This window comes from Salmo salar, chromosome 04 (genome assembly GCF_965601325.2).
Source record: "Salmo salar chromosome 04, fSalSal1, whole genome shotgun sequence".
Classification (NCBI taxonomy): Eukaryota; Metazoa; Chordata; class Actinopteri; order Salmoniformes; family Salmonidae; genus Salmo; species Salmo salar.
In genome coordinates this window covers 68,012,304-68,037,700 of record NC_138294.1, presented here as the reverse complement: position 1 = coordinate 68,037,700, position 25,397 = coordinate 68,012,304, and the positions used below count along the sequence as shown (strand labels likewise).

Below are 25,397 nucleotides of genomic sequence, written 5' to 3'. Positions count from 1 at the left end.
GCCACAGATAAAATGATGTCAAATAATTTTACATGTACAGTAGCTTTGATTGGACTGATCATGTCATACTTTCAAAATCTTAGCTAGCAGTCATCATCATGAATCAAGTCGACAATGTACTGGCAAATCCTTTTTAATCCTTGTCATATGAAGAGAAATAATGAAGAGAAATTATAGATAAAACGTATTGGTGCTCATCGGCCATTGGACATAAATAGTACACAACAAGTTGGAAATTGCAAATTCAACAATGAGTGGTTTGGAAGGAGTCAGTGACAGTGGCTAACTGCAAGCATTGCAAAGCAATGACTAGCCTGCTATTCAGTGGAGTGGCTGTGTGGTCCCAAATCTGGGATTAAGGAGCTCTTTTCCAAGTTTAAAATGATAAACATTCAACATTGGCAATGCTGTCAATGAAGCAAGATTTGTGCCTTGCTCAAAACAACTTTTAACTCGGAACTGCGAAAACTTGACTTCAGTGAGTTCAAGACAAATGAGAAGTCGGGAATAAACGAGCTCCGACTGGGAAAATACATTTTGAACGGTCATTCAACTTGGAATTGTAAATCCGGCATCGACCTGAAGATCAATGACATCATCATGATTCAACCTTGTTTTTTCAGAGTTCCCATTTGTTTTGAATGCATCATATATCCAGAGAATGCCAGACTTTGATGACAGAATTTGCCCACGAAGGACTGTCGCGCCACCTTCCCAAAGAGCATCTATTGTATGCTGCTGCATAAATGATGTAATATACCAGGGAGATATGTATACTGTAGCTAAGAAAGTAATACTAAGTGTATGTTGTGTAGTAAGATGTTAGTAGCCCATGTGCCTCCCCTAATAATTAGTTCTATTTACCCCTCTTAATTTTGCCTAATGTTCTGACTTGTTGGTGCACATGTAGCCTATAACCTGTTTAAGAGAAATGTAATCATCAAATATTGTAAGAGCTTTCATTGTCTGCTTAAATGCCCCCTTTATTTATCACTACCTTTAAGCATCAGCTGTCAGAGCAGCTTACCGATCGCTGCAGCTGTACACAGCCCATCTGTAAATAGCCCATCCAACCAACTACCTACCTCATCCCCATATTTGTTTTTGTTTTTCTGCTCTTTTGCACACCAGTATTTCTACTTGCACATCCTGATCTGCACATATATCACTCCAGTGTAAATTGCTAAATTGTAATTACTTTGACACTATTGGCCTATTTATTGCCTTACCTCCTTACTTCATTTTGCACACACTGTATACAGATTTTTGTATTGTGTTACTGACTGTACGTTTGTTTATCCCATGTGTAACTCTGTGTTGTTGTTTTTGTCGCACTGCTTTGCTTTATCTTGGCATGGTCGCAGTTGTAAATGAGAACTTGTTCTCAACTGGCCACCTGGTTAAATAAAGGTGAAATTAAAATAAATACAATTTAGTTTTGAAAGATAGATGTTCCAAAGGCAGCGGTTTGTATGCGTGGAGGCCTGGCGATGCTAAAAGTGGATATGTTCATTAACGCTCAGTTAACTTGAGACCGGCAGGCTTTACATGACAATAACCGGCTGACAAAATGTAATGACAGCCATAGCCCTAGTCATGACTGCATCACAATGTAAATGAAGGGTGGATTTGTTTCAATCCTGCGAACACACATGAGACACCCACATCAAACTATACCCGAAACCAATTCACGTTTGAATTCAGTCATGGCCGCTAGCAACAGAATAATAGGTGTACAGAGTGGTGATGGAGAGCGACACATCAGACAAGACACAGAGACCGCAACAGAAGATTAGGTGATGGAGAGCGACACACCAGACAAGACACAGAGACAGCAACAGAAGAATATGATATGATGAAGAGAGACACCAGAAGAACAGAACAGGCCATAAGAGGATAGACAAATGATACAATAACAAACAAGACACAGACAGCAACAGACAAGACACAGAGGGGGCAGATGGAGAGAGAACAGAGGTAGGTTGCGCACACAGTAGACTGTATTGCTTCAAGCTGCTCTATATATTCTAATTTGTTTTGTTTATTTGCACAACTTATAACAGGTGAAATACAGACAGTGAAATGTAAAACATGGTTTACAAAAAATATGCAGGTGAGGTGAAAAAGTATGTGAAATTACTACAGTATTAAAACAGTTGTTTACTTTTACACTTTTTCTAACCAGGACAGGAAGAGAGAGGAGGGTAGACAAGAGACAGGAACAGAAGAGAGCAGACAAGAGCAACAGCAACAGACGACACAGAGAAAGAAAGCTATGGAGAGAGACAGAGGAAGGAGTGAGCACGCAGTAGACTGTATCAATTAAAGCTGCTCTATTAATTCCAATTACTGCACAGTTTGTGTGTGTGTGTGTGTGTGTGTGTGTGTGTGTGTGTGTGTGTGTGTGTGTGTGTGTGTGTGTGTGTGTGTGTGTGTGTGTGTGTGTGTGAACGTGCGTTCTTTAAAACCTCTACAGGATCGTTGGGTCCCCCGCGGGATGGTTGAGCTACTGTAGGCTAATGCGATTAGCATGAGGTTGTAAGTAACCAAAAAAATTCCCAGGACATAGACATATCTGATATTGGCAGAAAGCTTAAATTCTTGTTAATCTAACTGCACTGTCCAGTTTACAGTAGCTATTACAGTGAAAGAATACCATTCTATTGTTTGAGGAGAGTGCACAGTTATGAACTTGAAAATGTATTAATTAGGCACATTTGGGCAGTCTTGATACAACATTTTGAACAGAAATGCAATGGTTCATTGGATTAGTCTAAAACTTGCACATTCACTGCTGCCATCTAGTGGCCTAAATCTAAATTGTGCCTTGGCTGGAATAATAGATTATGGCCTTTCTCTTGCATTTCAAAGATGATGGTACAAATAAATACAAAAGAATGCATGTTCTTTTCTTTTGTATTATCTTTTACCAGATCTTATGTGTTATATTCTCCTACATTCATTTCACATTTCCAGAAACTTCAAACTGTTTCCTTTCAAATGGTATCAAGAATATGCATATCCTTGCTTCAGGTCCTGAGCTACAGGCAGTTAGATTTGGGTGTCATTTTAGGCGAAAATTGAAAAAAAATGGCGGATCCTTGGCTCATTGGACAGGTCAGAGTTATTAAGTGGTATGGAGGTTTTTGGCAATACACTGTAGATATATGCGTTCCAGAATAGAGAGTAGAGAGTGTTTAAGAGTAGAGAGACCCACAGTAGCTACTGTAATTGAATACTGGCAGTGTCTGCTGTGGCATGTGGGAAGGTGCAAGTTACCTGAAAAATATTAAATCTCTCAATGTACAGGCTCTACCCTCAAGCCATAAGACTGCTGAACAATTAATCAAATGGCCACCTGGACTAATCACTTTATCCCTACAGTACCTACATGTACAAATTACCTTGACTTACCTGTACCCCCGCACATTGACTCAGTACCGGTACCCCCTGTATATAGCCTCATTATTGTTATTTTATTGTGTAACTTTTTATTTGTATAACTTTTTTTACTTTAGTTAATTTAGTAAATATTTTCTTAACTCTATTTTTTTTTAACTGGATTGTTGGTTCAGGGCTTGTATGTAAGCATTTCACGGTAAGGGCCACACTTGTTGTATTCGGCGCATCTGACAAATACAATTTGATTTGATTTGATCTCTCAATGTTAATCTCAAAGTGATCCAAATTAATGCATTTAGCTGTTGAAATTCCTAACCTTGTCTATAGATGCTTTCATTTTACAAGTCAACAGAAATACAGCTGACGTGTTTGAGAGACTGTGCTGTAAAGAGAAACCATGATCGATGAATTGGAATCTCTGACCGTATGGATGCATTTCTAACTCTTGTCCACTAGATGGCAGAGTGGGCCTCTTTATTAGCAGTGCTGGATCCACAGGCTGAATTGACCCTAACTGGCTTGTCTCAGATGCATACTGCCATGTAGTAGCAATTCTATTTTATATATGTACCAGCTCAAAATCTATTGATTTCATAGTTTGGACCAGTATTTGTCAGTGCACTGGCCCTTGAAGGGTTAAACAATGACTAGTCCACCTCCAGCCTCAGCAATTGAGAATCACTGTCACATTTCACCAGACAGTACCAAGTGTTGGAAAAACTTGTCAATAATCAACTGACTGGCTTTCTTGATGTATATACTATAGTATGAAATCTGTTTTCCGCTCAGGTTATGGATGTGTCACTGCAACCTTAAAGGTCCTCAATGATGTCACCATTGCCCTTGATTCTAAGCAATATTGTGCTTCAATTTTTATTGACTTGGCCAAAGCTTTTGATAGAGTAGACCATTCCATTCTTGTGGGCCGGCTAAGGAGTATTGGTGTCTCTGAGGGGTCTTTGGCCTGGTTTGCTAACTACCTCTCTCAAAGAGTGCAGTGATTAATGTCAGAAAATCTGCTGTCTCAGCCACTGCCTGTCACCAAGGGAGTACCCCAAGGCTCAATCCTAGGCCCCACACTCTTCGCAATTTACATCAACAACATAGCTCAGGCAGTAGGAAGCTCCCTCATCCATTTATATGCAGATGATGCAGTCTTATACTTAGTTGGCCCCTCCCCGGATTTTGTGCTAAATTCTCTACAACAAAGCTTTCTTAGTGTCCAACAAGCTTTCTACATCCTTAACCTTGTTCTGAACACCTCCAAAACAAAGGTCATGTGGTTTGGTAAGAAGAATGCCCCTCTTCCCACAGGTGTGATTACTACCTCTGAGGGTTTAGAGCTTGAGGTAGTCACCTCATACAAGTACTTGGGAGTATGGCTAGATGGTGCACTGTCCTTCTCTCAGCACATATCAAAGCTGCAGGCTAAAGTTAAATCTAGACTTGGTTTCCTCTATCGTCATCGCTCCTCTTTCCCCCCAGCTGCCAAACTAACCCTGATTCAGATGATCATCCTACCCATGCTAGATTATGGAGACATAATTTATAGATCAGCAGGTAAGGGTGCTCTCGAGAGGCTAGATGTTCTTTACCATTCGGCCATCAGATTTGCCACCAATGCTCCTTATAGGACACATCACTGCACTCTATACTCCTCTGTAAACTGGTCATCTATGTATACCCGTCGCAAGACACACTGGTTGATGCTTATTTATAAAACCTTCTCAGGCCTCACTCTCCACTATCTGAGATTTCTACTGCAGCCCTCATTCTCCACATACAACACCCGTTCTGCCAGTCACATTCTGTTAAAGGTCCCCAAAGCACACACATCGCTGGGTCGCTCCTCTTTTCAGTTTGCTGCAGCTAGCGACTGGAACGAGCTGCAACAAACACTCAAACTGGACAGTTTTATCTGAATAACTTCATTCAAAGACTCAATCATGGACACTCTTACTGACAGTTGTGGCTGCTTTGTGTGATGTATTGTTATCTCTACCTTCTTGACCTTTGTGCTGTTGACTGTGCCCAATAACGTTTGTACCATGTTTTGTGCTGCTACCATGTTGTGTTGCTACCATGTTGTTGTTATGTTGTGTTGCTACCATGCTGTGTTGTCATGTGTTGCTGCCTTGCTATGTTGTTGTCTTAGGTCTCTCTTTATGTAGTGTTGTGTTGTCTCTCTTGTTGTGATGTGTGTTTTGTCCTATATTTATATTGTATTTAAGAAATTAAATAATCCCAGGCCCCTGTCCCCGCAGGAGGCCTTTTGCCTTTTGGTAGGCCGCCATTGTAAGTAAGAATTTGTTCTTAACTGACTTGCCTAGTTAAATAAATAAAAAAGTACCAGACCAGGTCTGTATCAACACCAACCGACTCTGATCTTTCAACAACAAGACATTTTAGGAAACACTTGAACGTCAATTGGCCATTTCTGCCTGACTGACTGTCTGACTGAATGAGAGAGTGAAATGAAGAGCAAAAGTCTGATGATGACAGTGGATGAGATTGTGAGATGTTTGTCTGTAGCTCGTATGGCTGTCTAAAGGCCAAATTTGGAGTTCAATAGAAGCGTCTGGTCTGGTGCCCTGTTATGAAACAATCTGGCAGATACTGGAGAGACAGAGAGACAGAGAGACAGAGAGAGAGAGAGAGAAGTCCCACAGGCTGTTCCACAAATCTGTCTGGCTAGTTCAAAATGTTCCCTCGGAGGAATGCCACTGGCCCATCTCTGCTGTTCCCTTCCATTGCAGTGAGGAGAGAGAGAGTAAACACCCACTGCTTGTCTCTCTCTCTCTCCTCAGTGTTAAGTGGCAGTAAATAGGTTACATAAACTTGGACCTATCAAATTATCCCTGTTTATTATTTTGGGTAAACCATTTACGCAATTATAAGTCTGTGGGAGAAATATTGTATGTTCTTATTACTGTATGTTCTCCTGGAAATGTTTTGGAGTCAACTCTGTTATTAAAATGTTAAAACTATTTAGCCCTTGTGTGGTGTTCGGGTCTGTGAGACCCGTTTTCAATGTTTACTGAAAGAAAAATGATACAATTAATAATTCTTTCAACCTGAGACTCATTGGCCTCATTTTCTGGACCAGAGGGTAATAAAAGTGTGGACAAATGTGTGTGTGTAGGTGAAAACAAGTCAAAATGAAACAAAGGTTTGCTATGTGCCTTCACTCTGTCTTCCTCTTCCCTTGGCCTGCTGTTTCAACTGGGCCTGCTGTTTCAACATAGCACCAAGAACCTGTCTGTCTCCCTGCCTGTCTGGCTGTCTACTTCTTTTCTCCCAATCTTTACCATTTGTATTGTGTGAAAGTACACAATATCTTGCTGGAACCTGCACAATGTTATTACAATACATTATTCAATACATTATTTCGATACATTGTAAAAAAAAAAAAACTGTATTTTCCCACACTCTACCCCAGCCAGGTGCAAATTCGGGGAGGGACACAACAAATAAATAGCTTTTCATGTGTGGCTCCTTACCTCAATCAATCAGTATGGCAAAAATAGTCTCTGTTCAGAGAGACTTAGAAATAATTTTTGCAGAGAGAGAAGCTAGTATGGAAGGAGCGTCTTTGGAAGCTGAAGAATTTTCAGAGTATGAGGATCATGTTTCTGTCAATTTGGAGTCTGACAGTGAGTTGGAAGAAGAGGATGAGATTGACCGCCAGCCCCAGGACCAGCCCATCAGCAACCAGTTCATCAGCAGCCTGCAGGAGGAAAAATATGGATGTCAAAAAATTGAATTGCCCAAGGAATGAGCCACCCCGCATGGCTGCCAATGTGATAAGGATGCAACCAGGGCCGATGCAGATGGCAGCTACTTATGTGTAGGGCATAAATTCTTCTTTTGAACTGTTCATCCCAGACACCATCCAGAAAATCATTCTGGACTGCACTAATTTGGAGGGAAATTGTGTTTTTGGAGAGAGATGGAAGGAGATGGACCAAACTCATTTACATGCATACTTTGAGATTCTTATCCTTGCTGGTGTTTTCAGATCCAATGGGGAATCCACAGAATCCCTGTGGGATGCAGAAACTGGCAGAGAATATTTTCAGTGCAACAATGTCTCTGGAAAACTTCCACATTATTTCCAGGATTATCTGCTTCGATAACCGAGACACCAGACCAGCTCGGCGGCAGAGAGACAAGCTAGCTGCAATCAGGTCAGTGTGGGACAAGTGGGTAGACCGCTTTCCCCTGTTTTACAACCCTAGGCCCAACGTTACTGTTGATGAGCAGCTTATGCCATTTAGGGGCCGCTTCCCCTTCAGGCAGTAGATACCTTCTAAACCCGCAAAATATGGAATCAAGATCTAGGCTTCATCATATGCGTGGAACTTGCACGTGTATACGGGGAAGCTAGATGGAGAAGGCCCTGAGAAGAACCAAGGAATGCGGGTTGTCCTGGATGTGACACTGGGACTCCGTGGCCACAACATCACATGCAGTAACTTTTTTACTCCACACAAGCTGGGACAGGAGCTCCTCAAGAGGAAGCTGACGATGGTAGGAATAGTGCGAAAAAACAAGCCAGTGCTCCCAACTCAGCTTTTGAATACACGGAACAGGCCTATCAATTCCTCTAAGTTTGTGTTCATGGCCGACACGTCCCAAGCATCCTACATACCAAAAAAGGCAAAAATGTGGTACTCATGAGTACGCTGCATAGGGATGGGAGAATCTGTGGCCAGGAACATTAAAAAACAGAAATCAGAATGGATTACAATGCCACAAAGGGAGGGGTGGACAATTTACAAGCTGTTGACTGGCTACAGCTGCAAAAGAAGAACCCTGCGCTGGCCACTTGTGATATTCTTCAACATCTTGGACATCTCAGTGTACAACACGTTTGTCACCTGGATGGCATGGAACCCAGATTGGAACAGAGGGACGCTCCAGAGAAGACTACTCTTTCTCGAGGAGCTGGGCAAGGCATTGGTAAGACCTAAAATCCAGAGGAGGCAACATTTCCCAAGGACCCCAGCTTCTGCAGCCACCATGAGGAGGATTCAGGAGGAGGATGCTGGTGCACCATCTGCCCGACCCACAGAACCAACAACTCCAATACCAGAGGTAAGTGTGAGTGATGTTGTTGCATATGTGTATGTCTGACTCTGCTAACTTGGGCTGCTGTAACTATATACAGTTGGTCGGAAGTTTACATACACTTAGGTTGGAGTCATTAAAACTCGTTTTTCAACCACTCCACAAATCTTTGTTAACAAACTATATTTTTGGCAAGTCGGTTAGGACATCTACTTTGTACATGACACAAGTCATTTTTCCAACAATTGTTTACAGACAGATTATTTCACTTATAATTCACTGTATCACAATTCCAGTGGGTCAGAAGTTTACATACACTAAGTTGACTGTGCCTTTAAACAGCTTGTAAAATTCCAGAATATGATGTCATGGCTTTAGAGTTTTGAGTCAATTGGAGGTGGACCTGTGGATGTATTTCAAGGCCTACCTTCAAACTCAGTGCCTCTTTGCTTGGCATCATGGGAAAATCAAAAGAAATCAGCCAAGACCTCAGAAAGAAAATTGTAGACCTCCTCAAGTCTGGTTCATCCTTGGGAGCAATGTCCAAACGCCTGAAGGTACCACGTTCACCTGTACAAACAATAGTACGCAAGTATTAACACCATGGGACCACGCAGCCGTCATACTGCTCAGGAAGTAGACGCTTTCTGTCTCCTAGAGATGAACGTACTTTTGTGCGAAAAGTGCAGATCAATAACAGAACAACAGCAAAGGACCTTGTGAAGATGCTGGAGGAAACAGGTTAAAATGTATCTATATCCACAGTCAAACGAGTCCTATATCAACATAACCTGAAAGGCCGCTTAGCAAGGAAGAAGCCACTGCTCCAAAACCGCCTGTAACGCTCCTCTTCGTCTGAAGATATAGAGAAATCGCTGTCGGAAAAGGTGGACCAATACGCAGCGGGTTGAGTGCTCATCATTAATTTATTAAACAACGTGAACACGAAAAAACAAGAAAATCAGAAACACGACAGGAACAGTTTAGCAGGCTAACATAAAGCAGCAGTGCTAAAGACAACAACCCACAACCCCCAGGTGAAAAACACACTCCTAATATATGACTCCCAATCAGGAACAACGATAATCAGCTGTTCCTGATCGGGAGCCACACAGTCCAACAAAGAAACAGACATACTAGAAAAACCATACAACACAACACTACTGCCACGTCCTGACCAAAATCTAAAACAATACTCCCTCTGCTGGTCAGGACGTGACACCGCCATAAAAAAGCCAGACTACGGTTTACAACTGCACATGGGGACAAAGATTGTACTTTTTGGAGAAATGTCCTCTGGTCTGTTGAAACTAAAATAGAACTGTTTGGCCATAATGACCATTGTTATGTTTGGGGGGAAAAGGGGGATGCTTGCAAGCCGAAGAACACCATCCCAACCGGGAAGCACGGGGGTGGCAGCATCATGTTGTGGGGGTGCTTTGCTGCAGGAGGGACTGGTGCACTTCACAAAATAGATTGCATTATGAGGAAGGAAAATGATGTGGATATATTGAAGCAACATCTCAAGACATCAGTCAGGAAGTTAAAGCTTGGTCACAAATGGGTCTTCCAAAAGGACAATGACCCCAAGCATACTTCCAAAGTTGTGTCAAAATTGCTTAAGGACAACAAAGTCAAGGTATTGGAGTGGCCATCACAAAGCCATTATCTCAATCCTGTCAAATGTGTGGGCAGAACTGAAAAAGAGGGTGCGAGCAGGGAGGCCTACAAACTTGACTCAGTTACACCAGCTCTGTCAGGAGGAATGGGCCAAAAATCACCCAACTTATTGTGGGAAGCTTGTGGAAGGCTACCCGAAACATTTGACCCAAGTTAAACAATTTAAAGGCAATGCTACCAAATACTAATTGAGTGTATGTAAACTTCTGACCCACTAGGAATGTGATGAAAGAAAGAAATGCTGAAATAAATCATTCTCGCTACTATTATTCTGACATTTCACATTCTTAAAATAAAGTGGTGATTCTAACTGACCTAAGACAGGGAATTTTTTCAAGGATTAAATGTCAGGAATTGTGAAAAACTGAGTTTAAATGTATTTGGCTAAGGTGTATGTGTCACATCCTGACCAGTGAAGGGGTTATTTGTTATTATAGTTTGGTCAGGATGTGGCAGGGGGCGTTTGTTTATAGTGTTTCTGGGTTTATTGGGTATGTTATTATGTAAGAGGGGTGTGTTTGTTTTGTGTTGTAGGGGTTTTGGGGTATTGTTCTGGTTTTGTACTCGAGACCGCCAGTGCACCTCTACGGCCCAGTGTATCCTGTTCCCGCTCCCCGCACTAGCCCTGAGGTGCGTCAGCCCAGTGCGTCAGCCCAGTCCAGTACGTCCTGTTCCCGCTCCTCGCACTAGCCTTGGGGTGCGTGTCTCCAGTCTGGTACCTCCAGTACCAGCCCCACCCACCAGGCCTCCAGTGTGTCAGCCCAGTCCAGCTTGTCCTGCTCCTGCTCCTCGCACTAGCCCTGTGGTGCGTGTCCCTAGTCTGGCGCTTCCTAAGCCAGCCCCACGCATCAGGCCTTCAGTGCGCAGTCCCCGTTCAGAGCTTCCAGCGACAGTGCCTCGTCCAGAGCTTCCGGCGACAGTGCCTCGTCCAGAGCTTCCGGCGACAGTGCCTCGTCCAGAGCTTCCGGTGACAGTGCCTCGTCCAGAGCGTCCGGCGACAGTGCCTCGTCCAGAGCGTCCGGCGACAGTGCCTCGTCCAGAGCGTCCGGCGACAGTGCCTCGTCCAGAGCGTCCGGCGACAGTGCCTCGTCCAGAGCGTCCGGTGACAGTGCCTCGTCCAGAGCGTCCGGCGACAGTAGAGAGACGGCCCACAGTCCGGAACCGAGAGAGACGGCCCACAGTCCGGAACCGAGAGAGACGGCCCACAGTCTGGAACCGAGAGAGACGGCCCACAGTCCGGAACCGAGAGAGACGTCCCACAGTCCGGAGCTCCCAGAGACGCCCTACAGTCCGGAGCTCCCAGAGTCGCCCTACAGTCCGGAGCTCCCAGAGTCGCCCTACAGTCCGGAGCTCCTAGAGTCGCCCTACAGTCCGGAGCTCCCAGAGTCGCCCTACAGTCCGAGGTCTACAGCGACGCACTTTAGCCCGAGGTCTACAGCGACATGCTTCAGCCCGAGGTATTCAGCGGGGGTGGACAGGTTAGGTGGGGGACTAAGGCCAGAGCCTGAGCCACCTCCACAGTAGGAGGATTGGGGAGGAGGGCTGTAGCACGGGAGCCGTCGGTGACGGTAGCCACCCTCACTTCCCTCCCTTTAGTTTGGGGGGTTAATTTTTGTGTTTATTTTGTGCGAGGTGCATCCGGGGGCTGCACCTTTGGGGGGGGGGGGGGGGGGGGTACTGTCACGTCCTGACCAGTACCAGTTCCGAGTCGATGTGCAGGGGTACGAGGTAATTGAGGTAGATATGTACATATAACTAGGAATAAAGTGACTAGGCTAAAAAAAAGGTCGGGTCAATGCAGATAGACATGGTAGCTATTTGGTTAACTACAGTGCATTCGGAAAGTATTCAGACCCCTTAACTTTTTCCAAGTTTTGTTACGTTACAGCCTCATTCTAAAATGGATTCAATTGTTTTCTCCCCTCATCAATCTACACACAATACCCATGATGTCAAAACAAAAAGACGCTTTGAGAAATGTTGGCAAATATATTAAATATAAAAAACTGAAATGTAACATTTACATAAGTATTCAGACCCTTTACTCAGTGCTTTGTTGAAGTAACTTTGGCAGCGATTACAGCCTCGAGTCTTATTGGGTATGACGCTACAAGCTTGGCACACCTGTATTTAGGGAGTTTCTCACATTCTTCTCCGCAGATCCTCTCAAGCGCTGTCAGATTGGATGGGGAGTGTCGCTGCACAGCTATTTTCAGGTCTCTCCAGAGATGTTCGATCAGGTTCAGGTCCGTGCTATGGCTGGGCCAATTAAGGACATTCAGAGACTTGTCCTGAAGCCACTCCTGCGTTTTCTTGGCTGTGTGCTTAGTGTCGTTGTCCTGTTGGAAGGTGAACCTTCACCCCAGTCTGAGGTCCTGAGCGCTCTGGAGCAGGTTTTCATCAAGGATCTCTCTGTGCTTTGGTCCGTTCATCTTTCCCTCGATCCTGACTAGTCTCCCAGTTCCTGCTGCTGAAAAACATCTGCCACCACCATGCTTCACCGTAGGGATGGTGCCAGCTTTCTACCAGAGGTGACTCTTGGCATTTAGGCCAAAGTGTTCAATCTTGGTTTCATCCGACCAGAGAATCTTGTTTTACTTTACCATAACGGCCTGATTAGTCGAGTGCTGCAGAGATGGTTGTCCTTCTGGAAGTTTCTCCCATCTCCACAGAGGAACTCTGGAGCTCTGTCAGAGTGACCGTCAGGTTCTTGGTCACCTCCCTGACCAAGGCCCTTCTCCCCTGATTGCTTAGTTCGGCCGGGCGGCCAGCTCTAGGAAGTGTCTTGGTGGTTCCAAACTTATTCCATTTAAGAATGATGGCGGCCACTGTGTTCTTCTCAATTTTGAGTCTCAACAAACGGTCTGAAAACTTGCGTAAATAAGGTATTTATGTTTTTTATTTTGAATGCATTTGCAAAAATGTCTAAAAACCTGTTTTCGCATTGTCATTGTGGGGCATTGTGTGTAGATTGATTTTTATTTATTTATTTATTTCACCTTTATTTAACCAGGTAGGCAAGTTGAGAACAAGTTCTCATTTACAATTGCGACCTGGCCAAGATAAAGCAAAGCAGTTCGACAACATACAACAACACAGAGTTACACATGGAGTAAAACAAATATACAGTGAATAATACAGTAGAAAAATAAGTCTATGTACAATGTGAGCAAATGAGGTGAGATAAGGGAGGTAAAGGCAAAAAAAAAGTCCATGGTGGCAAAGTAAATACAATATAGCAAGTAAAACACTGGAATGGTAGATTTGTAGTAGAAGAAAGTGCAAAGTAGAAAAAGAGTTAATGGGGTGCAAGGGAGCAAAATAAAATAATGAGGAAAATAATAATTGATGAGGAATTGTTTTTATTTAATCAGTTTTAGAATAAGGCTTTAACGTAACAAAATGTAGAAAAAGGGAAGGGGTCTGATTACTTTCCAAATGCACTGTATTTAGCAGTCTTATTGCTTGGGAGTAGAAGCTGTTCAAGACTTGGTGCTTCGGCACTGCTTGCAGTGCGGTAGCAGAGAGAACAGGAGTAAAGGTTATCTAGAGTTTTTTTTGCCTCTAGTTGCACAGGGGACATGCTGGTAGTACTAAGGTAAGACAGATTTCAGTTTCCCTGCATTAAAACCACCGGCCACTAGCAGTGCCGCCTCTGGATGAACATTTTATTGTTTGCTTATTGCCCTATACAGCTCATTGAGTGTGGTCTTATTGCCAGCATTGGTTTGTGGTAGAATACAGAAAGCTACAAAAAATATAGATCAAAACTTTCTTGGTAAATAGTATGATCGACAGCTTCATCATGAGGTATTTTAACACAGGCATGTAGAACCTTGAGACTTCCTTCATGTTCCAGCTATTGTTAACAAAGAGAGACACACCTCCCCCCTTGAGCTTACCAGAAGCTGCCATTCTGTCCTGCCGATGCATAGAAAAAAAACTGTGGACACCTACTCGTTGAACATCTCATTCCAAAACCATGGGCATTAATATGGAGTTGGTCCCCCCTTTGCTGCTATAGTCTTCTGCGAAGGCTTTTCACTAGATTTTGGAACATTGCTTCGGGGACTTGCTTCCATTCAGTCACAAGAGCATTAGTGAGGTCGTGCACTGATGTTGGGTGATTAGGCCTGGCTCGCAGTCAGCGTTCCAACTCATCCCAAAGGTGTTCGATGGGGTTAAGGTCAGGGCTCTGTGCAGGCCAGTGAAGTTCTTCCACACCGATCTTGACAAACCATTTATGTATGGACCTTGCTTTGTGCATGGGGGCATTGTCATGCTGAAACAGGAAAGGGCCTTTCACAAGCTGTTGCCACAAAGTTGGAAGCACAGAATCGTCTAGAATGTCATTGTATGCTGTAGCGTTAAGATTTCCCTTCACTGGAACTAAGGGGCTTAGCCCAAACCATGAAAAACAACCCCAGACCATTATTCCTCCTCCACCAAACTTTACAGTTTGCACTATGCATTTGGCCAGGTAGCATTCTCCTGGCATCTGCCAAACCCAGATTTGTCCTGTCGGACTGCCAGATGGTGAAACGTGAGTCTAATGGCGTAGAGCTTTATTCCACTCCAGCCAATGTTTGTCATTGTGCATGGTGATCTTAGGCTTGTGTGTGGCTGCTCTGCCATGGAAACCCATTTAATTAAGCTCCCGACTAACAGTTATTGTGCTGACCTTGCTTACAGAGGCAGTTTGGAACTCGGTACTAAGTGTTGAAACTGGGTACAGACGATTTTTACGCGCTATGCGCTTCAGCTCCCATTCTGTGAGCTTGTGTGGCCTACCACTTTGCGGCTGAGCCATTGTTCCTCATAGACGTTTCCACTTCACAATAACAGCACTTACAGTTGACCAGGGCAGCTCTTGCAAGGCAGAAATTTGAACTGACTTGTTGGAAAGGTGGCATCCTATGACGGTGTCACGTTAAAAGTCACTGAGGTCTTCAGTACGGGCCATTCTACTGCCAATGTTTGGCTATGGAGATTGCATGGCTGTGTACTTGATTTTATACACCTGTCAGCAACGGGTGATGCTGAAATAACCGAATCTACTCATTTGAAGGGGTGTCCACATACTTTTGAATATATAGTGTACTTGTGTCAAGAATAAGGGAGCCTGGTTTGACAGACAGCGATGAGAAACAGAGATTCTTCTGACAGACTGGAGATTTCTGAAAGATAACTTGAAAGAAGTTGAACTTGTTCAGCCACGACTCCGAGAAACATAGGATACTACAGTTCTTCAGGTCCAGTTGATAGGATAGTCTAGAACGGAGATCGTCGAGTTCCTTCTCCAGTGACTGTACGTTCCACAATAGAACGCAGGGTAGAGGTGGTTTATCTACTTGCCAACGTAGTTACGTCAAGGTGCCCGCACGTCGGCCTCTCTTGCACCATCTCTTTCTCTTCCTAGTCTTGGGGATTAGGGCCTGGTCCATGGTGAGCAGTGTGTCCTGCGCTGCCGACTCGTTGTAGTAGAAATCTTCATCCAAATCGAGGTTAGTGATCGCTGTTCTGATGTTCAGAAGCTCTTTTCAGTTAGACGAAACGATGGTGGAAATATTATGTACAAAAAAAGTTCAGATCAGTGAGAAAAAAAACGAACACACAAAATAGTAGAATTGGTCAGGAGCCCATAAAACGGCAGCTATCCATTCCAGATCCATTCTCCACAAAATAGCTGTTTGTGTGTGTCTGTGTCACACTGTCACATAAGCAGTCCTGTTACTTCCTCCATAAACCATATTATTGCTAGTCTCCAAACTATCCCACTAACCCCTAACCTCACACAGGCCATAAGATTAGGGCCCTTTCAATGAGGTCACCCCTCCCCCGAGGTACAACAATGGTCCAGTGTAGGCCCAACCCAGAGTAGATCTCATACACAGATAGTAGGGACAGCCTTGGCGTCAAGAGCGTAGGTTTGCGTTAGATATTGTGGGGGGGTCAGGGGGTTCCGGTGCACCCTCCAGAGATTTTTTGTTTTAAATAGCTGTGAAATGGTTGTTTCTAGTGATTTCTGAAGGGAAAATACATCCCAAAATGTCCTGATATACCCCAATCACAACTGAAACACCAATATTTTTCTATATGACTTAAACTGTGTTCTAACTATTAACAGTTCAGAAAGGCACCACCACACTCCTTCTTTAACTACAGATGGCAACATGGTTCAATCTGCTTTGTGTCATTGTTGAGCAATAGTTCCAATCTGTCTGTGATGTAAAATGCTGCTCGGCCTCCCGAGTGGCGCAGTGGTCTAAGGCACTGCATCGCAGTTGCTAGCTGTGCCACTAGAGATCCTGGTTCGATCCAGGCTCTGTCGCAGCCGGCTGCGACCAGGAGACCCATAGGGCGGCGCACAATTGGCCCAGCATCGTTCGGGTTAGGGGAGGGTTTGGCCGGCAGGGATGTCCTTGTCCCATCGCACGCTCTAGCAACTCCTGTGGCGGGCCGGGCGCAGTGCACACTGACACAATCGCCAGGTGTACGGTGTTTCTCCGACACATTGGTGTAGCTGACTTTTGGGTTAAGCAGGCGCTCTCCCGAGTCTGTATGGGAGTTTCAGCGATGAGACAAGACCGTAACTACCAATTGGATACCACGAAATTGGGGAGAAAAAGGGGTAAAAGTAAAGAAATAATAATAATGGCTGTTCAACTTGCTTTACCAGACTGCCTTAGAACTCAAATTCCAGGGGTTCCCATCCCCATTTTGATATCTGAAAATTCTCACAAACCCAACTGTGAAAAAAAATGATGGGGCTTTCGAGACAACTGGGAACTTGGAAAAATATGAGGTCAAATAATGACGTCAGTGATCTTCAGGTTGGAAAGTCAGAGCTCTAGAAAAAGGCCTGAGTTCCCGATTTGTAATTCCGAGTTGGATGACCGTTCAAAACAATTTTTCCCAGTTGGAGCTAGTTTTTTTCCCCAGTTGTCTTGAGCGCACTGAAGTCGGATATTTCTGAGTTCCCAGTTGTTTTGAACGTGGCATTAATGCTCAGAGGCAGACGGCAGGGTATTACCTTTGAGTCCGGAACCAAAACTCCTCCGTAGTGTCCCGTGAATGCATTCGGTCACATGACAACTCAATCAACTGTTCAATTTCATTTACCGCCATGTCACAGTCAAACAGATTGGGAAGTAAGTTCCAAAGTGCTCTTCCATTGTGAATGACAACAGTTCCTCTCTCAATGCGAAAAATATTTCCAACACTCCCCCTCGATAACCACCAAGCCTCAGTATGAAATAGAACATTGTCATGCTCTGATCCCATATTTCCACATAGTTTTGCGAACAGGCGTGTGTGCTGTGGATGTGGTTTGATGTAGTTTACAATCCAAGTTAGCTGCTACAGTACATCTCAGAGTTCTGTGCTCTGCTCTTTTCCCGCCAGTGCCTTCGGTGTATCATACAACGCATCCATATGGCAGAGGGAGACACATTCATAACTAGAGTGCAGAGGCTGGCCTGCTGTCCCACCATAGATGGAGCCCCATCTGTGTAAAATCCTGCCATTCAATCCCATGGAATTGGTTTTTCATCAAAATATAGCCACACTCACACTGAGCATCCCCTGTGATTGTGATGTGTTGTTGTCTCAGCTAGCTATCTTAAGATTAATGCACTAATTGTAAGTCGCTTTTGTCTGCTAAATGACAAAAATGTAAATGTATGCACAGTATGCAAGGCAAATAGCTTTTCAGGACCATATTAAAGCTTAGGCCAGGGATGGGCAACTGGCGGGCCACAGGCCTCACCAATTTGACAGCTTCTCAATTTACTTTTGAGAGTTAAAATAATAGCATACAGAAGGTGCAATTTTGAAAATGCGATTGGGCATCAGCAGTCATTCAATTAGCCCATGTCAGCGATTTTTTTTTTGACTGGTAAGTTAGTCTAGCGGCAAGCTATCTAAACTTGTAGCATGGTCGAATTACTGACTGGGGTATGGCCCACTGATCATCAGTTATCATTATAAAAAACTGCAGACATTTGCCACCACCGAATGGTAAAATATGTAGAATTGCAGGAAATTAGCTATAAACCTACTAACGTTCCTCTCAGCCCGATTGCAAAAATAGTAGGGGGGTGATAAGTACTAAATGAAGACAGTAGTTGTGATTAATACAACCATAGCAAGTTTCCTGTGCAAACATAATCAATTTTAACCGATTTTAGGTGAATTGATTGAGGATACTCTTGGGTTAACTTATTCCACTCCTTTAGGGGAAAGAAACATTATTTGGCCCCCTGATGGGAAACGTCAATGAAAGCTTTGAACTGGAACATGAACACAGCTCATCTTTGGGACACAAGGTATGAAAAGAGCAGACAATATTGATTTGATTGATTGAATTCATATCTCTCATTGCAAAGACCTGATTTTGGGACATAAATTACTGTAACACACTGTCTTGTGCGTATAGGCTATATGCTATGCAAACAGTTTTTCTAATGTGAGCCGTTTTCTGAAAACCCCAGGTGTGTTCAGACAGATTCTGAGGTTCCAGTTTTTGATCATAACCACTTTGCTTCCTAGTCTGAACAAAAAGTCCTCTTGAAATGAATGGCTTTTTCTCACAGCGTGTGGCCGCAGCTGGCAGTATTGTTGCCCACTCTCGTCCTCCGACCAGACAGACAGGGAGAGAAGGCCACGCTACAGGTACACACATGAAAGGAGTGCAATTATACCCACGTTTCCTTAAAACATTGTGTTCACTGCTCTGCTTTGTAAGGCGCTGTTTGGCTGTTTGAACGTTGTTGTTTATAGGTGTGATATTCAATTGCAATTTGTATAATTGAGCAGAAACAACTGATGATTACTAATTTTCAAGGTCTTGAGATGTGGCAACATTTTCAGTGACAACTTATTAACCAAAAATCAGACATTGTTTTTCTATTGGAACTTGTTTGTGCTTTTAGATGGTTGAAAGAAATCTGATGACACATTGGAAATTCAACTTAACTTTTGGCAGTCTTTTTGAGTGGGTATAGGTTGTATAGTTGTATAGGTTGTATACTCAATAGGTTGTAATCTCATTGATCAACTTCTTAACCAAATATGACCCAATTATCCACAATGAAATGGTGTAGTATGCCCAGTGGGTTGGATTCCAAGCTGCTGCTGATGCTGATGAAGATGGTGATGGTGATGATAACGATGATGGCAATGGTGATAATGATGATGACGATGGTGATGACGATGATGATGTCATTGATGATGACGCTATGATAGCAACCACAACAGAGAACTGCATATTCAGCCAACAGAAACTCTCCCAGCAGGCATGAGATCTTCCATCAACAGAAGTAAAATGTAAAGATCACCAATGTATCCATAAGATATCATTATAAGCTGTTGTTGTACGTAAAACAGATACTCTTATCACTAATATAATTTTCCAAACATGAGTGGTCTGTGTGCAATCCCACTACATTAAACACTGTACACTGCAGCCTCAGTCAAGCATACCATCCCTACACTGACTTGTTGGAAAGGTGGCATCCTATGACGGTGTCACGTTAAAAGTCACTGAGGTCTTCAGTACGGGCCATTCTACTGCCAATGTTTGTCTATGGAGATTGCATGGCTGTGTACTTGATTTTACTGTCACAAAGGGTTTTACTGTCACAAAGGGTTTATGAATCACTACTAAACAGCATATGTCTCAGGAGGACAGTGGACATATGACATGACATACTATGATCAATGACATGACATCAGCTCCTGGGTAGTGGATGGGACATCACGTCATCTCACATTTTATATGCAACCAACTGACAGAAAGCAGTACTTTGTGAATGCAAATCATTCATATATGACTCCTGTTGAGTGACTGTGACACCACGTGGCTATAACAGATAAAGTGAGAGTTATGTCTGGTGATTTTACATTTAAATGTAAGTCCTTTAGCAGACGCTCGTATACATTTTTGTACTGTTTTTTTCATACTGGTGATGTTGACATACTTCAAAGACCGTAAATACTGTAAATTCTACATCAAATGGCATTTGGCTGTTTTGAATATGGAATGTAGTGGAGAAGTTTTGTCCTCATCAGGGTAGATTTTGCACATATCATAACGGTTAAGAATGATAATGGTTACGAATGAGAAAACTGTTTGTCTCACAGTAAAGTATGTATCTAGGTGCTTTTGTGGTACAGGTGGGTAAATTATGCAGGAAGCATTCATTCTATGAAGGCACTCTGTTCTATGAGAGAAAGGTAATCATCTCACTACTTGCTGATTGCCTCTTTTTTGTATTTACTCATCTCACATTTACTAAAGAGATCAATATCCTCCCCAAACCCGGTCTCTGAGTCTCTGATGTACTGTACATGATTGATAGTCATCCTCCTATCCCAGAAGGTAAATCGCTCCAGGGGTGCAGCCTGACCCTATATTCCTCCTAAGGGTGGTCTACATTTGAATGTTGAGAGCCAAGCAAGTTGACACGTTTGCATTGTAACATATTGTAGGGAATTCCCCACACTATCCTTGACTGACCTTCCCATTACCCAATCCCCATCCAACATTACCCAGTCCCTGTGTAACATATGGATGATTGCATACCACTAAGTGCTTATCTACACTGAGTGTATAATACATTAGGAACGCCTTCCTAATATTGAGTTGCACTCACGTTTGCCCTCAGAACAGCCTCAATCTGTCGGAGTATGGACTCTACAAGGTGTTGAAAGCATTCCACAGGGATGCTGGCCAATGTTGACTCCAATGCTTACCACAGTTGTGTCAAGTTGGTTGGATGTCCATTGGGTGGTGGACCATTCTTGATATACATGGGAAACTGTTGAGCGGGAAAAAGCATTGCAGTTCTTGAAACACTCAAACCGGTATGCCTGGCACCTTCTACCATACCCCGTTGAAAGGCACTTACATATTTTGTCTTGCCAAATCACCCTCTGAATGGCATACAATCATTGTCTCAATTGTTTCAAGGCTTAAAAATCCTTCTTTAACCCATCTCCTCCCCTTCATCTACACTGATTGAAGTGGATTTAACAAGTGACATCAATAAGTGATCACAGCTTTCACCTGGATTCACCTGATCAGTCTATGTCATGGAAAGAGCTGGTGTTCTTAATGTTTGTACTCTCAGAGTATATTCTACTATTCACATTTTTTATTCAGACATCTCGATTCTAATGTCACCTGGTTACAGTCTAATTACATCAGCGTGGTGGTGAAGTTCTTGGCTGTGTTCCAAATCGCACCCTATTCCCTATATAGTGCAGTACATAAGGAATAGGGTGCCATTTGGGATGCATGTTCTGAGTGTCACCCCCCTACTCCAGCTCCCCTTTGTTACAGTAGTTACAGTCTTTATAATGGCTATTGTTTATTATTCAGTCAGTGCCTTCCTCATGTATATTTAATGAGCATCAGACTCATTTTATTATCACTGGAAATGGTTCAGGGGTGGTAAATCCACACCCGCGTTCTCCTAATGTATTTAATTATGGGTGATTTATCATGGCATATTAATTATTGATAAAAAGGCGATGTGGTGTGCAGTCAATGAGGTGCAGAGAAATGGAGCCCAGGTGATGAAAGGACCCAAATATACTGCTCAAAAAAATTAAGGGAACACTTCAACAACACATCCTAGATCTGAATGAAAGAAATAATCTTATTAAATACTTTTTTCTTTACATAGTTGAATGTGCTGACAACAAAATCACACAAAAATAATCAATGGAAATCCAATTTATCAACCCATGGAGGTCTGGATTTGGAGTCACACTCAAAATTAAAGTGGAAAACCACACTACAGGCTGATCCAACTTTGATGTAATGTCCTTAAAACAAGTCAAAATGAGGCTCAGTAGTGTGTGTGGCCTCCACGTGCCTGTATGACCTCCCTACAACGCCTGGGCATGCTCCTGATGAGGTGGCGGATGGTCTCCTGAGGGATCTCCTCCCAGACCTGGACTAAAGCATCCGCCAACTCCTGGACAGTCTGTGGTGCAACGTGGTGTTGGTGGATGGAGCGAGACATGATGTCCCAGATGTGCTCAATTGGATTCAGGTCTGGCATCAATGCCTTCCTCTTGCAGGAACTGCTGACACACTCCAGCCACATGAGGTCTAGCATTGTCTTGCATTAGGAGGAACCCAGGGCCAACCACACCAGCATATGGTCTCACAAGGGGCCTGAGGATCTCATCTCGGTACCCAATGGCAGTCAGGCTACCTCTGGCGAGCACATGGAGGGCTGTGCGGCCCCCCAAAGAAATGCCACCCTACACCATGACTGACCCACCGCCAAACCGGTCATGCTGGAGGATGTTGCAGGCAGCAGAACGTTCTCCACGGCATCTCCAGACTCTGTCACGTCTGTCACGTGCTCAGTGTGAACCTGCTTCATCTGTGAAGAGCACAGGGCACCAGTGGTGAATTTGCCAATCTTGGTGTTTTCTGGCAAATGCCAAACGTCCTGCACGGTGTTGGGCAGTAAGCACAACCCCCACCTGTGGACGTCGGGCCCTCATGGAGTCTGTTTCTGACCGTTTGAGCAGACACATGCACATTTGTGGCCTGCTGGAGGTCATTTTGCAGGGCTCTGGCAGTGCTCCTCCTTGCACAAAGGCGGAGGTAGCGGTCCTGCTGCTGGGTTGTTGCCCTCCTACGGCCTCCTCCACGTCTCCTGATGTACTGGCCTGTCTCCTGGTAGCGCCTCCATGCTCTGGACACTACGCTGACAGACACAGCAAACCTTCTTGCCACAGCTCGCATTGATGTGCCATCCTGGATGAGCTGCACTACCTGAGCCACTTGTGTGGGTTGTAGACTCCGTCTCATGCTACCACTAGAGTGAAAGCACCGACAGTATTCAAAAGTGACCAAAACATCAGCCAGGAAGCATAGGAACTGAGAAGTGGTCTGTGGTTACCACCTGCAGAACCACTCCTTAATTGGGGGTGTCTTGCAAATTGCCTATAATTTCCACCTGTTGTCTATTCCATTTGCACAACAGCATGTGAAATTTATTGTCAATCAGTGTTGCTTCCTAAGTGGACAGTTTGATTTCACAGAAGTGTGATTGACTTGGAGTTACATTGTGTTGTTTAAGTGTTCCCTTTATTTTTTTGAGCAGTGTATAATGGCAAATGAGACATAGAGGGCACCGTCTCGCAGGAAATACATCCTTACCTGTCAGCACGCTCTGTGTGTGCGTGCACGTGTTTGTGGGTGTGTGTGCGCATGGGTGTGGGTGTGTGTGTTTGTGTGTGCTCAGTCCTACAATGTATTTACAGTACAGTGTATTTGTGTACAGAAGTGTTTATGCAAATGTTTGGTGTATTTAGTCCAGCAGAGTGGCCACTACAAACATTACATCTTTGTTTTCACAGCGTTAAGTGAACATCAACCACCGCTATAGGTGCCGCTGGACAGACAGTGTTTATGTAGACTCTTACTGTATATTCCAGGGGGAATGCTTATGGAGGGGAGGGATCCGGGGGATCCGGGATCCGGGATAGCGGAGCTGACATCCTTGAGCAGTTAAAGGATCCTCCACCTCCAGAGCTGCTCTGAAAGGTGGACTGGAATGAAAAAGGGAGAGAGAGAAAATCCAGGGATTAGCCGAAGGAGCTTCCCTGTGGCTAGCTGTCCCTCTTTCCCAGGAACACTGTAATATAATTACTCTGTTGTTTGCCATCGGTCCAGTGGCTAAGCACTATGGAGAAGAAGGATTGAGTACCTCCACTAATGGACAATGGGTCCAGAGAGAGAGAGATTTTTGAAGGTAATTTTTGGAATTCTGCTCCACTGGGAACAGCTCGGTTCTTACACTGGGAGAGAGAGAGAGACAGAGCTATAGGGGTAAGAGAGAGAGAGAGAGAGACAGAGAGACAGAGAGCGATATAGAGAGAGAGACAGAGAGTGGCTCGAGGGAAAGGAAAGGTTATTTTCTTTTGGCTGAATAAAAGGCAGCTGTGCCCTTGGTCAGCAGAGGTGGATCAAACAGAGTGGAAGGGGTGGATAGTGGCCCTCCACACACACTCAAGGATGTGTGTGAGTGCGCACACACACACACACACATACGTACACGTACACCTACTGCTTTCACACCACCAATGAATACACAATACACAACCAACCACTCATTGGCTAATAGTCATTCTTAGTTTGGCCCTGGCCCCTCTCTCTTGGTCAGCCCAGCTGAAAGATTGGATGCACTCCTAGTGAATGGAGCTATGCAAGACATCCCACAGAAAAGCTTTATCTCAAGTGGTCCAAGGGGGGAAAAAACACATGGATGGACCCTGCAGGCCTCCATAGTTCTAACTCTCCACATTGACTTCACTCAGGGACACTTGAGGCTAAGGTGGTGAAATGGAATCCCGGCCTTTGAAAGATGCACAGCCAGCACAGGATTAGATTTTGATCAGGGACAGCTCAGGGCAGTGTGTTAGATGTGATTGTGCGTGTGGGTGTGTTATATGTAGGTACAAAACAAGAGTATGTACACGACCATGTCAGTGATTTATGTCTGTGTGCGTTCGGTGGTTCCTGTCATGCAATGACATATTGACATGGCACATAATTTACAAACTCAAACACAAACTGCAGCATATTTAACCTGTCCCTATTGGATCCCTATTGTGTGAGGGGGGATACATTTTAGTTTTAGGGGACAGGAACACTGGTGGAGGAAAAAAGCCACACTCAGCAGTGTTTGTTTGGCGACGCCATCGTTGATCATCATTGCCTTTCTCTTAACTGTATTGACTGGTCCAGGACCTGTTCAGAGAGAAGACAATGGCCACTCAGAGCAGGGGAGACACGTGAAAGAAAGTTTATACATTTTTGTCTGAAAGGGAACTGCAGGGAGCCTCCTTTTAAGGAGCTTGGTATTCATTGGTCCCCTGACCAGGCAGGGGACCCAGGGTTCCTTCTTTGAAAGGCTGCCCAACTCCTAAAAGGACCTCTAAACCTCATTAGCCAACAGAGGAGCATCTATGAGATACGAGAGGTTGGTTGGCCATGTGGAAAGGGATAGGAGAGGTAAAGGAGAGAGAGAGAGAGATGTTTACAGTTCATTTTTATTGTTTATTTCACTTTTGTTTACTATCTATGGGAATGTTAACATATGTTTCCCATGCCTGGTGTCAGGAAAACAACCTCTCACTCAAAGTCAACAAAACAAAGGAGATGATCGTGGACTTCAGGAAACAGCAGAGGGAGCACCCCGCTACCCACATCGACG

At 44.1% G+C, this 25,397-nt stretch overlaps 1 protein-coding gene across 1 annotated transcript in view; it reads left to right on the top strand.

Annotated features, from left to right (window-relative positions):
• LOC145878524 (uncharacterized) overlaps positions 1–19,454 on the top strand; it is a 28,643-nt gene extending 9,189 nt beyond the window's left edge. Inside the window, exon 4 of the mRNA XM_082973818.1 lies at positions 19,257–19,454. Coding sequence (XP_082829944.1) covers positions 19,257–19,454 — 198 coding nt within the window. The remainder of the gene's footprint in view (positions 1–19,256) is intronic.
• The last annotated feature ends 5,943 nt before the right edge of the window (positions 19,455–25,397 follow it).